This window comes from Zalophus californianus, chromosome X (genome assembly GCF_009762305.2).
Source record: "Zalophus californianus isolate mZalCal1 chromosome X, mZalCal1.pri.v2, whole genome shotgun sequence".
Classification (NCBI taxonomy): Eukaryota; Metazoa; Chordata; class Mammalia; order Carnivora; family Otariidae; genus Zalophus; species Zalophus californianus.
In genome coordinates, this window is record NC_045612.1 from 5158234 (window position 1) to 5170714 (window position 12481).

Consider the following 12481-nt stretch of genomic DNA (forward strand, 5'->3'; position numbering starts at 1 on the left):
GCGATTTTCTCAAGGAGCACCGGCATTCGGGCATCCGTGCTCTCACCGTAGCACCAAAGGGGCATAGACAGCGCAGGAAGGGCTCCGAAGCCGGGCGGAGGGAAAAGCAGCCGTCCACCCGAACAAGAGACACGGCTCTCCTCCACTCTCCACCGGACAGCGGGTGGGGGGGCCCCGTGAGAAGGGGGGAGAGCCCGCAAGAGAATGAGCACACGGCGACGGAGGAACAGGGGCACCCGTCACCCCGAGACTAGCGCTCAGGTGACCGCCGCCAAATCTAGCCTGCGCCAGCCTGCTCCCTGATGAACTGACGCTCACGAACGGGGCCTCCTCCCCTTTCAAAGCGTCATCAACCTGGGAACTCCCGAGCTCTTGAGAGCGGCCTTTGTCGTTTTCCCTCTGTATCGCGGACTTCCGTATGCCTCCCGATCCCGAAGCCCAGACTGTTTGGACCACCACCGCTCTCCTATAGACTCAAACCCGTGGGAAACTTGCTGACGTCAGCAAATCTCTACAGAAAGGGGCAGGTGTGCCCATCTGGCACCTCCACTGTCCGCGCTCCCTAAAGAGCGTGTGGCCGTTACGCACAAAGCCTAGACTGCGTGGGACGCCAGGGGCAGACCCGCCCCACGCTTCCTTCCCACCACGCAGTCACGTCTGCCTGTCGGCCCTAACGCTGCTGATGGCAACGGGCTGGCCCCGAGCCCTCCTGGGCCGGGCCAGCAGGCAGCACTCGCAGCTCGCCCAGGAGGGAACTGAGCGTGAAAGGCTTCCCATGGGCTGGGCCCAGACGGCCAAAGAAAGTCTTGGAAACAACCTGTGCTCCGGGAAACAGGGGAGGGGCCGTGCAGGCCCAGAGCACTGCAGTTGACCTTCTTTTAAGATTCTATTTATTTATGAGAGAGAGAGAGAGAGAGAGAGAGAGAGAGAGATAGCAAGCGAGGGCTGGGGGAGGAGCTGAAGGGCAGGCGGAAGGAGGGGGAAGGAATCCCACGCAGACTCCACGCTGGGCTCGGAACCTGACGCAGGTGGATCCCAGGACCCTGAGCTCATGCCCCGGCTGGAAACCAAGAGTCGGACGCTCAGTCGACTGAGCCCCCCAGGCGCGCCCTGGATCTTAACTTTTGTGCCCAGGATACCGTCCTAGGTGAGAGCATCTAGGAAAGTGAGAATGGATTTGAACAGCAAAGGCTGCGTAAGGAGGGCCGTGGGAAGTGGGCTCCAAAGTACCAGAGATGGGACCCTTGATGCCCAAGTGGTAGAGCCGGGCGGGTCTGGTGGCCGCGGGCTCACGTCCCACAGAACGCTGCCCAAGCCTCCTTCCTGCTGGGCTGGGGTCAGCTCTGTTCCTCAGTGGGCCCCCACCATCTCCGCTAGGCTCCCGTTCTCTCTGTCCCTCCTTGGGTGAAGGTGCCAAGCGGTGACGGCGGGAGCGGGGAGGAGCCGGAGCCTTTCCCCCACTGAACGGCCAACCCCAGGGGAAAGAAGTGCTGTCATCATCCGTCCCGGAGCGCGTGTCCTGTGGAGCCATGCGGGCCGTTTTCTGCCTGGGTGCCCTGGGGCGCGTGGGGAGGATTGGGGTTCACGCTCATCACGAGAGCCACCGTGTGAAACCCGGGTCACCAGTGCAGAGAGACCGCTCGGGTGCTCCGGGCCGTCGCCCCAAAGCAGGGCATGGGCTGTCACGTGGTTCTGTGACAGCACGTGAAGCAGCGACCCCAGAGAGGGCTGTCTGAGAGAGGCACCAACAGCTGAGACCTCGTTCCCGAGCAAAGCCTTGGAAATCCCAGCTCAGTCCCCAGGAGGAGCGCTCCTCACCTAGTGCCAACCCCTCACACCAGGGCGATCCCCCAGCTGGGGACACAGGGCAAGGGCTGGAGAGATTCCCGAGGTCCCCGCTGGGGAGCGGGGCGGAGGGGGGAGGGGACGGTCCTGCCAACCGGGGGGCAGAGACCAGGGAGGCGGCGGGACGGCCTGCAGGGGCCAGCACAGCGCCCCACGCAAAGGAGGACCAGGCCCCAGGGCCCACAGGGCCTCCAAGCGCAGACCCCGGCCCCGAGTGTGGCCCGCACCCCCACCCCCCTCGCCCGACCGCCTCGTGCTTCCACCAGATACCCTGAGGCTCTGGACGCCTCAGTTTGCGAGGCGGGATCCGGAGGAAGGACCTCACCCTCCCCTTCCCAAATACACAAACCAGCTGCAAAGGTCCGCTCCACAGGATGACACTGCAGGTTCAAGTGTGGGAAGTGCAGGTCGCCACGCATCAATGCCACTGTTAGGAACCCATTTCGGAGACGTCCCAGGGCGCCTACGAATACAGGAGGACGCTACTGCAGAGTGTGAGTGCCCAACAGCTCTTAGGAAACGGCTACATCGCAGGGGCTGGGGACACCCTGGTTCCTTTGTTCTTGGCTGAATCCTGGAGGTTCGTCGGCTCTGACCTTCTTAGTTCTTCAGCTGGATTTGCACTCAAGCCACGTCAGGCTTTGGGACCAAACGGGGCTCTGCCTCTGGTGACTGACGCCGGCCGGCGCCTTGGCGCCGAGCTCTCGGGGGACGAAAGTTGGCGGGGTTCGGCGGGAACCTTTATGAGCAAAGACGCCGAAACGGATCGTGCTCTACAGACCGACAGGCAGGGCTGATTAGAGCCACAGCCAGAGCCTGGTCCACACCTCCAGCACAAGCAAGGTCCCTGGCGCGGTGACAAGGCGCAGAGACGGGTCCCGGGCTACAGCCTTCGGCCTGGGGCAGAACCTCAGAGATGGGCAGGGGAGGTCCACGCGGTCACTGACCGATCTCGCCGACGGGCCCCCGGAGGTCGGGGCCCAGTGTGCTTCCCCCGACCCCGGCCCGTCCCTGGGACCCTTGAGACACACACACACACACACACACACACACACACACTCTCTCTCTCTCTCTCTCTCTCTCTCTCTCACACACACACTCTCACACACACAAACACACACATACACACACACCGACCCGTCAGAGGAGCCTCTTTGCGCCCAGAGCGGTCCTGGCAAAGAAGTCCGACCTGCTCTTCGGGAGACCCCCAACTTCTCTGACATCTGTGATGGCCCAGGGGTCCAGGTGGGGGGGTGGGGACCCAGGCCACCGGGAGGATGGGACTCGCGGGTTTTGTCCCAGCCCCGGCCCAGAGGCAGCACCAGCCGCCCAGGAACCTTGACTTCGCTGGGGGCCTGCGGTTCTGCCCCAGGCAGAGGACCCCCCCCACCACCACCACTTCCAACAAGGCCAACGGCAGCCGGCTGCTGGGCTCCCGACAGGGACTCACCGCGGCCCCGAGGGGACTGACGGGGTAGCTCAGGGACCTGACGGTGCCGGGGGCACGAAGGATTCCCACGGCCCGTTTCCCGAGCGCTGGCTCCTCTGGGGAACGCCGCCCGCCCGGCCCAGGGCCATCAGGCACACACGTCGGGCATGTCACCCCGACGGGTAAATGGGCCTGACACCAGAGTCTGGCTGAGGAGACAGGGTGCTCTCTTCTGTCATAGCTAAGGAAGTAATCCATGGGCCCTGGGGCACCGTCGGCAGACATCCCCGGGCCACGCAGGATTCTGCACCTGAGCCTTCCTGAGCGCAGGGGGACTGGCGACGCAGTGTCCCCCTCAGTCTGGGCACAGGGGGGGAAGACAAGAGGGGCCCGAGCCGTGGACATCTCTCTGACTCACTCTTGTGTACTACAGACTCAGCCCAAAGCAGCTTTTCTACTTTGTTGTGCCAAAACGCCCCTCATTTCTGGGAGGAGTCCCTGAGAAAGTCCAATTTGCCTTGAAGTTGTCCACCTTGGCCAAGTGCCCACCCACCAAGGGGCGGGGGCCTCAAGTGCAGGATCGCACCTATTTATCAGGAGTCTGCACAGTCACGTGGCTCTGGTTGTTCGCTCCATCTCAGCGGGGGAGATCGCCCTCCTCAGGCCCTAGGCCCTTTCTGCACTTCCCATGGCAATGACCTCCAAAATCTCAGGGGGCTGAGAATGTTCTCCTTCCTCTGATGCAAGGTCAGAATCTTAACCTGTGAGTCGCTGCTACTGACCCCATCTGGAAGAGGCCAGAAGACGTGCACACTGGCGTAGGAGGACCTCTAGTGATTGGGAGGTCCGTCCAGGGTTAATGTAACCTCCACCCAGCACACTCCCTCGTCTAAAGGTTTTCCGTTGCCGTGACATATCACAGAATTGGAGTTCAAGTGGAACCTCAGAGAAACCAAGCAGAATGCGCTCTCTGCATACGTACCTCCAGGAGGACGGATCATTCCGTTAGGGTGAGGGTGGGGCAGGGGTTCTTGCCCCGCTGGCTGCAACTCCCACAAAGGTCCCCCAGTAACAGGAAAAGAGCAACTCGATTCCTCTTTGGCGCTTCTCTTCCATTCACACCTCTGAGACGCCTGCATTTCCTCCCACTAACACCCAGCCACTGTGTAGGACGGGCCATGGGGAACTCGGGAGACCCAAATAAATTCTCAAGGCCTAGGAGACAGCGGGGATTCCCCCAGTCCAGGGAGAACGGGGCTGTCCGGGACCTCTGCATTCCCTCGTGCAAAGAGACGGTCGTTCACAGAACCACTGGAGATGACAGGAATAAAGCCACTAAATCTTCACTGGGTTCAAATGGCATGTGACGAGGGCCCAGCACACTGACGCTTCCTACCACAGGAGAGTACTCGGCCCTCTCCAGACTCCAAAGCAAACCGCTCAGAGCACTTATCCATTTCGGAAATGCCTCCCCCCCCCGAAAGGCACCCCATCTCCAAACAGGGCCAGAGTCACAAATCCGCTTCCCGGGGACCAGCTACGCAGAAGCAATCACGGGGACACTGTGATCACCCCAGCCTCCCCCCCCGCCACGGCTCGCCCCGGGAGCCGCCCCCGCTCACCCTGCCTCCATTTCTTCTGCAGGACTCAGGGCTCCCCTCCCCACCTTCCTGCCAGGACTGCGGCCCCTAGACTCAGTCCCCTGTGGCTGGGACGTGTCCTGCTTCTGCTAGTGTCCTCACTGCTCACGCACAGGACCTTCCAGAGAGCAGAGCTCAGCCCACGTGTGGGAATCAAGGAGCCAGTGAGCAGGGCTCCCTCTCTGCTGGGAGGACGTCTCCCCTCCACTCTGGAAGAACCAGGCCAACGCAGGAGCACACCGGTGCGTGCCTTTGGTATTCGCGGAATGACGGACAGGAAGGCATCAGAAGCAAGAACCAACAAACTTTTCCTTTTATTTTTCTATTTCCTGACCCCCATCCCTTCCCTCGTCCTTTCTTTCGCCTTTTCAACCCATCGCTAGACCGGTACCCTGTGATTTTGGTCCGGAGCAGAAACGAGGAGGCAAGGGGTCCCAAATGGTTTCCAGGACATGACAAAACTCTTTAACTCTTGAACTAGGTAGGGACAAATGCTGCGGGGTGGATGTCACTCACACACTCAGCCACTGAAACGGATGAAACCTTCTATGGCAAGGAACCCCACAGGGGAGCTTTCTCCAGGACACCAGACTCTGGATGTGGGAGTCATCCCAGGGAACCCCCCCCCCGCCACCCCCAGGAGGCTCCTGGCCCTGCTTTCTTCTCCCACCCTCCCCGGCCCTGCACTCTTTACGACGCCCAGGGCTCTGTCTTCACGCACACGCGCGCACACTCACACGCACACACGCCCCAGGGAAGAACAAACAAGCGGCCTCGCTTCACCCCCAACACCCTGGAGGAGAAGCTGCCGAACCCAGCGAAGCTGCCCCTGGGGCTCACGCCCCCCCTCTCTCATCTCTCACAGCCTCTTCAGACAGGGCCAGCGCGGAAGCCGACTCCCCAAGATTGAGCCGGAGGAAATACTCCTCCATTTGCACCTCGCTGGTTTCGGCGTGGGCCCTGGGACCCCACAGGAACTCGTAGCGGGCAGGGTCGCTGCCGGGCACCTGCCGGTACTCCACGTATCCTTCCTGCACCCAGACCTTGGTGAGGAGCTCCCTGGGCTCCCCGTAGATGAAGTGCTCCTGGCCTGCATACACCCCCCTGAACGCCAGCGCTTCCCACACCTCCTCCTCGGGGGCACGGTCATCCTCGAGGAGGATAACCCCCAGGACGTAAACCAGGAGGCCGTTCTTGGGCATGCCCTGCTCACCGCTCAGCATCCCGTCACAGGTGAGGCCCAGGACCGGGACCAGGACATAGGAGTGGTCGCCGGGGTCCACTTCCTTCACATGCACGCCAAAGACCAGCTGCATGCAGTGGGAGGCCCAGCCCAAGATCACAGGGAAGGCATCCTGGGCGTCGTTGCCGATGACCTCCAGCATCTCCGCCTGGCTGGTGGGCTGCTGGGTGCGATACTTGAGGAGCAGGAAGGCCACCAGGTGGGCCGCCTTCAGGTGGAGTGTGGTTTGCAGCAGGGGCGGTGCCGCTCCAGGCTCCAGCCCAGGGCCAGAGCCCTCCTCCTCCGGGGCTGAGCCTGAGAGATCTTCAGACAGGCTCCAGGGAGCGGCTGCCCCTGCACTGGGCGGCGGGCAGGCACTCAGAGGGCTCTGGGGAGGGCTTGGAGACCCAGCGGCAGACCCGTCCTCTGGGGTGTCGAGGAACAGGGCAAAGGAAGAGGAGGAGGAGGACGATGAGGAGGAGGAGGAGGAGGAGGAGGAGGAGGATGGGGAGAGGAACTCCTCGGCCTCCGCAGCCCAGGACAGCGGTGCGGGAGGCAGGTGCTCGGCCTCTCTCGGGTCCTGAAGCTCTGCCTCCAACTTCTGGAGCTCCTTGCTCTCACCCAGAGGCATGATGACTTCCGTCTGGCGGCAGGCACCCGGTGCGGCCCGGTGGGCGCAGGCGACCCAAAGGCCTGGGAGAGAGACGGGGCGGGAGGAGCCTCGGCTGAGGAAGGGCCCCGTGGCAGCTGTGACAACGGCGACTCCGGGTCTCCGTGCGGGCACTCCCTGGCCTCACAGGGGTCTCTCCCCATGGGCCGCCTGTCCTCTGAGAGACCGAAGGGGGAAGCCAAGGGCCTCCTCCCTCTGCCCTGTGACCTTGGGAGTCCTGCCTGACACCAAGGCCTTCGCCTCCCAGGTCCTGAGTCCCCTGCAGGAGGGAAGGAGGGGGCACCTCAGGGCGCAGACTGGGAGTGCAGCCCAGGGTCCCCGGGGGCAGGCAGGAGGGCTGGGTCTGACTCCGGGAGGTCCCCACTGCGGGACACCAGGGGGGGGCGGGGGGGTGAGTGTGGGGGTGGTCCCCACTCGGCGCACTCGGGGGACTCACCTCTGCCCTGGCAGGGCCCGGGCCCCACCCCTCTGCTCGCCTGAAGCAAAAGCCTCAGCACAAGACCACACAGCCCTGAGCCTGAACAGAAGGACGGGAGGGCGGCCCCATCTGACCGCACTGCCCGGGGCCTCCCAGGTTCCCGGGGAAGGGGAGGCTGCCGCGTCCTTGACTCCTGCCAGGGCCCAGGATCCTGCCTCCGCTGACCTGAGTTCAGACCCTCAGACCAAGGCCTTTGCCTCCCTGAGAGCAGGGATCTGGAAGGAAGAAGGGGCTCAGCCCCAGACTGGCCCCGCCCAGAGTTCCCAGGGCTGACAGTGGGGGCAGGCCAGGCTTCTGGGGCGGGTCCCCTCCTCGTTCTGGCAATTGGGGTCCACTCTCTTCCCTCGGGGTCCTCACCTGGGACTCCTGTCACCCAGGTGGGCTTCCTCAGATCACCTGATGCTGTCCTCTCAGAGCATGGTCCTCGCCTCCCTGAGAGCTCCCAAGAGCCTGAAAAGGCACCTTGGATACTGTGATTTATAAGTAAATGTAGGTTTTGCTCTTTGTCCACAGGCGCTGGCTCTCTGCTCTCAAACTCTTGGAATTTCCAAAGTGTGGGGAATGATAAATGTGTCGTTTGTTAATGTCCAGGAGGTGACTTTGGGCAGCACCTTTGGATGGGGGCTGGGTGCCAGGAGAACCAGCCAGGGGGCTAGAGGGTGGGAACTTTCAGTCCCCCCACCCCGAGCACAGGAGAGTGCAGAGGGGGGTAGCCATTGAGTGAGGGAGCCTCCATCAATCCCCAAAGGGACAGGCTCAGAGAGCTTTCAGGTGGGTGACATGGAGGTGTGGGGGGAGGGGCGCACTCAGAGGGCATGGAAGCTTCTCCACACCCGTGCCCTCCCGTGGCCCACGCAGCTCTCGTGTCTGGCTGTTCCCGAGCTACATCCGTTGGCAAGCACCCGGGGGTCTACTGAGTGAGTTGTGTGCCTGAGTTCCGTGAGCTGCTCCAGCCGGTTCGGGGCACCGGCGGACGGGGTCCTGGGAACCTCTGTTTTAGGGCCTTTTGGTCACAAGCACCCAGAACAACCCAGGGCTGGCCAAGTGACCACCGAATAGTGGGACGTTCTTGTAGGCCCGAGCACCTACTCTGTGGGGAAGCTGCTGCCATCTCTGGATAGAGCCTCCGAGCTGCCTTGAATTCCTAGACTCTTTGTGGGCGGGCGAGACCCACTGTCGTGGGCAACGCCCCCTCCATCTTGCAGTTGGTACCAAAAGGCATCTCCACCACACGCGGTTGTTACCAAAAGGTATCTACACCACATCTCCACCACATGCAAGATCACAAAGGGCTGGCTGTGGGGCCCGGCCCCCCTGTCCTGGGTTGGGGAGTCCCTCAGTCTCCGAGTAGGTTCCTCTTTCTTCCTGCCAGGGCCTGCCCTTCCTCCCGGCCCCCGACCTCAGACAGAAGCCATGTGCCCCTCAGACCAAGACCTCAGCTCCCCGAGGACTCCCCACCTTCCGACCCATGGGACAGGTGAGCATGCCACCTAGGGCCACCGCTGACTGTTCCTTCCGGGGCTGACACCAGGGCAGAGGTGGACTCTGTGCAGTCCTTTCTTTTCTGACATGGGGGCGGGGGTAAGGTCAGCCCTCCTTCAGGGTCCTCGTACGGCTGCCTGGGTGATCCTGGGATCCTCCCTCTGCCGCCTTGATGTTTCCCACCGGCCAAGGGCCTCACGTTCCGGAGAGCCCCCAGGCCCAACCATGCGGCAGAGGAGCCACATCCAGCCATCCCTGCTAGGCCCTCCCTGGGCTGAGAACGGGGAACCTGGACTCTCGTTAAGGTCCCTTCTCTTTCGAAGTGGGGGGAAACGTTCATACCCTCCATCCTCCCAAAGGGTCCTTTTCTTGAGTCCTGGCCGATCTTTGAAGTCTTTTCTCTGCTGACCAGGTATGGCTCCCTCTGTTGAGCTGAAGTCAGCCCTCTGAACAGAATCTCACCTCCCTGACAGCGGCAGGGAGTGGGTGCACCACCCGCAGCCTTCCCTGCCTCCGCCCTCGGAGGGTGCCGAGCGTGGGAGAGTGGGGCCCACTCTGCCTGGATGGGAAATGCCCTCAGCATCCTTCAGGGGTGCATACTGATTCCCATCAGGGCCTGCCACTCTCCCTTCTGACCCACAGCGTCCTGCAGAGTACGTCCCTCAGAACCTGAGGAAAGGTGTGGGACGGCTCCTCAGGGTGCGGCCCAGGCAGCAGAGGCCTGAAGCCCCGGAGCTGACAGTGCGCTGCGTCGGACTTGGGTGCTGAGTGGCCCCGTCTGCGGTGGGACGGGCGAGCCCCTGGCTCCACGCTCAGAGCAAGTACCTCACCTTGACCACTGGCACTCACCTGCGCCTCCCCTGCTCTGGGACCTTAGAGGCTCCTGCCTGGGACCTAGGCCTCCACTCTGAGCTCTGGAAGCCCCTGGAGGAGAAAAGGAGGAGTCACTTCGGGGTGCAGACACAGAGCACGGCACACGGGCCCCAGTGGGGCAGGAGGGCTGGGGCGGACTCTGTGAGGTCCCCATCCGTCCAAGCTGGGCGGTCCCCTCCTTGGCCCCTCAGGGGACTGCTATTTCCCCTGGCAGGGCCTGGGCCCCACCCCCGCAGCCTGAGGCCACAGGGTCACAGCAAGGCCATGCAGCCCTGGGACCCCACAGAAGGTAAGCGAGGGGGCCCACCTCTGCCCACGCCTGCCAGAGGTCTAAGGGCTCGTCTCGGGATCCCAGGGACGGCCAAGCTCGGGTGCCGTCTGTGCTGGGATGGGCGCACCTGTCCGTCTAGTCCTTGACCCCACGGAAGGCCTGGGAAAACTCCCTGTGTTGACCCGAGGCCACCCTCCTGGTGTCGAGGCCTCATCTCTGGGAGACGCCAGAAGGAGAAGTCAGGAGGCACAATTTGGCCCACCGATCGCCCGTCTCCCCAGGGCTGGCAGCAGCGGCAGGGTAGGCCCGGGCCCTAAGGATCCTGCTGTGGGAGGACCCCCTCATTTCTCATCTGCCCCCCACCATCAGGGCCAGACCCAGAGCCAGGGCACCTGCGTCCTCTGCTACCTGAGTGCAGACCCTCAGGCCCCGGCCCTCCCCATCCTGAGAGGAAGGATCTGGAGAGGAGGAGGGACTCAGCCTGACAGGCCCCACCCAGGGTTCCCAGGGCCCCCAGGTAGGGGTGGCACAGACTTCTGGGCCCTCCTTCCTGGTCCCGACGGGTGGGTTGGGAGTCACTCACTGCTCCCCCGGGTGTCCCCACATTGACTCTTGGCAGGAGCAGGGGCTCCTGTGTGTCTCCCAGATGGGCTTCCCCAGATGACCTGACCCCGACCTCTCCCAGCATGGTCCTCAGCACCCTGAGAGCTCCGAGAAAAGGGGGAGGAGCCAGCACGTCCTCATCCACGGCCACGTCTCCATTTCCCACTGACTCCGGGCTGGGGTCCAGGGTCTCTCAGTCCTCCCTCTGCAACTTCAGCTTAAAGCCCAACAGGACCTGGGCCTGCCCCTCTGCGCCGCGGAGGGAGGCCCTGCTCCTTCGATCCACCAAGGACCCCAGGTTCTCAGGAGACTCAGATGCAGAAGTCCGGCCGCACTGGCCACGTGTCCCCATCCCGCCCAGGGGGGCCTCCCTAGACTGACCTCATGGGTGAGCTTCTGCCTGTCGCCCCTCTGTCCTCCCTCAGGTTTTGACCCTGGTTTCTGCACGCCACCCCCCGCCACTGGGGGACCAGGGCCCTCCCCTCTGCCCACGTGAGCATCTGCTCCTTTCATCAGGCCCTCACCTCAGTCTCTCTGAGGCCCGGATTCGGAAGTCCAGACTCACTACGTGTTCCAATCACCCCCCTGCCCCCAATGGACCTTCCCTGACTGACGCTGTGCCGGGGTCCAGGGTCCTTCACTCCTCCCTCCGCAATCTTAACACGAAGCCCAGCAGGACCTGAGCCCACCCCTCTACCCACCCGAGGGAGGCCCTGCTCCTTCTGCAAAGGCCCCCAGAGTCTTTGAGACCTGGATGTGCAAGTCGGGACTCACCAGGTGCTACCAACCCGCCCGCCTCTCCCCCGCGGACCATTCCTGACTGACGCTGTGCTGGGGTTCAGGGTCCCTCACTCCTCCCTCTGCATCCTCAGCGTGAAGCCAGCAGGACCGGGGCCCGCCGTCTGTCCACCCGAGGGAGGCCCTGCCCCTTCTGCCAAGGCCCCTAGACTCTCGGGAGACCCGGATGCAGCAGTCCGCCGCACTGGCCGCGTGGCCCCTTCCCGCCCTGCGGCCTTCCCGGACTCACCCTGGGGCCCGACCTCGGTGAGGTCCCCTCTGTCCTGGGCTCCTGAGTCCCTCGGTCCTGCCCCCGATCGATCCCCACCCCGGCACCACTCGGACTCCCTGGGGCTGCCTGTGCCCCTGCCCCGTCCCGACCTGGCATCCTTCCCCTCTGACCCAGGTCCTCAGCTCCCTCAGACCCCCGCCGCGCATTTCACCGGACGCACCCACCTGTGGCCACCCTCCCCGGGGGGGCCCCCAGGGCCGGGCCGCGGCAGGGCCCGAGTGGCTGGACCTGAGCGGGGAGGAGTGGCCCCCACAGTCCTCCCTCTCCGCCCGCAACCCGCTCCAGGGAGGGCCCGGGCCCGTCCATCTGGGGACCCCTGCCCAGTGCCCCGGGCCGCGGCGGGAGGGGCTCAGCGGGACGACGCTGTCCCCTGGCGGGGTCGCTCGGGGCTGCCGGCATGGCGACCTGGCTCCTGGCGGACCCCCCGCACTCTGTGCTCCTCACGGGTGCGTTCTACCTGCACGCCTGGCGTCTCCCGACCGAGACCCGTCCTCCCACTCACGGAGGTCCCGGCGTCTCTCAGGCCTCCGAGGCGGAAGTCGGCGCTCGTCACATCCGGACCCCACAGGAAGGGGTCCCTTAGGGTGCCAGCACGTGGGGCGCAGATGGGTTCCGGGGTGGGCTACGTGGGGCAGGAGAGGGGAGCGGCGTGCCGAGTCCGGACTTCCGCATCCGGGTCTCACAGACGCTGGGGCCTTGGCCGAAGGAGCAGGGCCTCCCTCCGTTGGGCAGAGGGAAGGCCGCAGGTCCTGCTGGGCTTTACGGTGAGGATGCCGAGGGAGGACTGAGGGACCCTGGACCCCAGCACAGGCTCAGTCCTGGAAGGTCCGTGACGGGGGGGGGGGTGGGGGGGTGGGGGGGGCGGATGGGAGCACGTGGTGAGTCCGGATATTCGCATC

General features: G+C 64.0%; 3 protein-coding genes across 13 annotated transcripts in view; 2 read left to right on the forward strand and 1 right to left on the reverse strand.

Annotated features, from left to right (window-relative positions):
* LOC118356487 (melanoma-associated antigen 8-like) overlaps positions 1-12481 on the forward strand; it is a 37074-nt gene that overhangs the window by 17109 nt on the left and 7484 nt on the right. For 2 of the 8 annotated variants that reach the window (XM_035725400.1, XM_035725396.1), the window contains exon 1: positions 12243-12346. The exons of 3 other annotated variants lie outside the window; for them this stretch is intronic. The gene's annotated coding sequence lies outside the window, so the exon portion shown is untranslated. Of the gene's footprint in view, positions 1-12242; positions 12408-12481 lie in introns of those variants that run through there. 3 more of the 8 variants (XM_035725407.1, XM_035725402.1, XM_035725398.1) reach the window with 3 other exon arrangements.
* On the reverse strand, positions 5212-12176 carry LOC113912187 (melanoma-associated antigen 8-like). Of its 4 annotated transcripts, none has more exons than XM_035725410.1 (3): positions 12040-12176; positions 9597-9690; positions 5212-6829 (listed from the first exon to the last, which is right to left on the reverse strand). In XM_035725410.1, exon 3 carries the CDS (start codon positions 6765-6767, stop codon positions 5751-5753), a length of 1017 nt encoding a protein of 338 aa, XP_035581303.1. In that variant the 5' UTR covers positions 6768-6829; positions 9597-9690; positions 12040-12176; the 3' UTR covers positions 5212-5750. The 4 variants fall into 4 exon arrangements, with proteins under 4 accessions (XP_035581303.1, XP_035581302.1, XP_035581304.1 ...); XM_035725409.1 differs by having other exon boundaries at positions 9616-9690; positions 12040-12170; XM_035725411.1 differs by lacking the exon at positions 9597-9690 and having other exon boundaries at positions 12040-12101.
* On the forward strand, positions 8065-12165 carry LOC118356564 (nascent polypeptide-associated complex subunit alpha, muscle-specific form-like). Its single transcript, XM_035725732.1, has 8 exons — positions 8065-8070; positions 8657-8761; positions 9409-9507; positions 10280-10427; positions 10939-11005; positions 11356-11557; positions 11697-11824; positions 11868-12165. The coding sequence occupies exons 1-8, from the start codon at positions 8065-8067 to the stop codon at positions 12163-12165; spliced, it is 1053 nt and encodes a 350-aa protein (XP_035581625.1).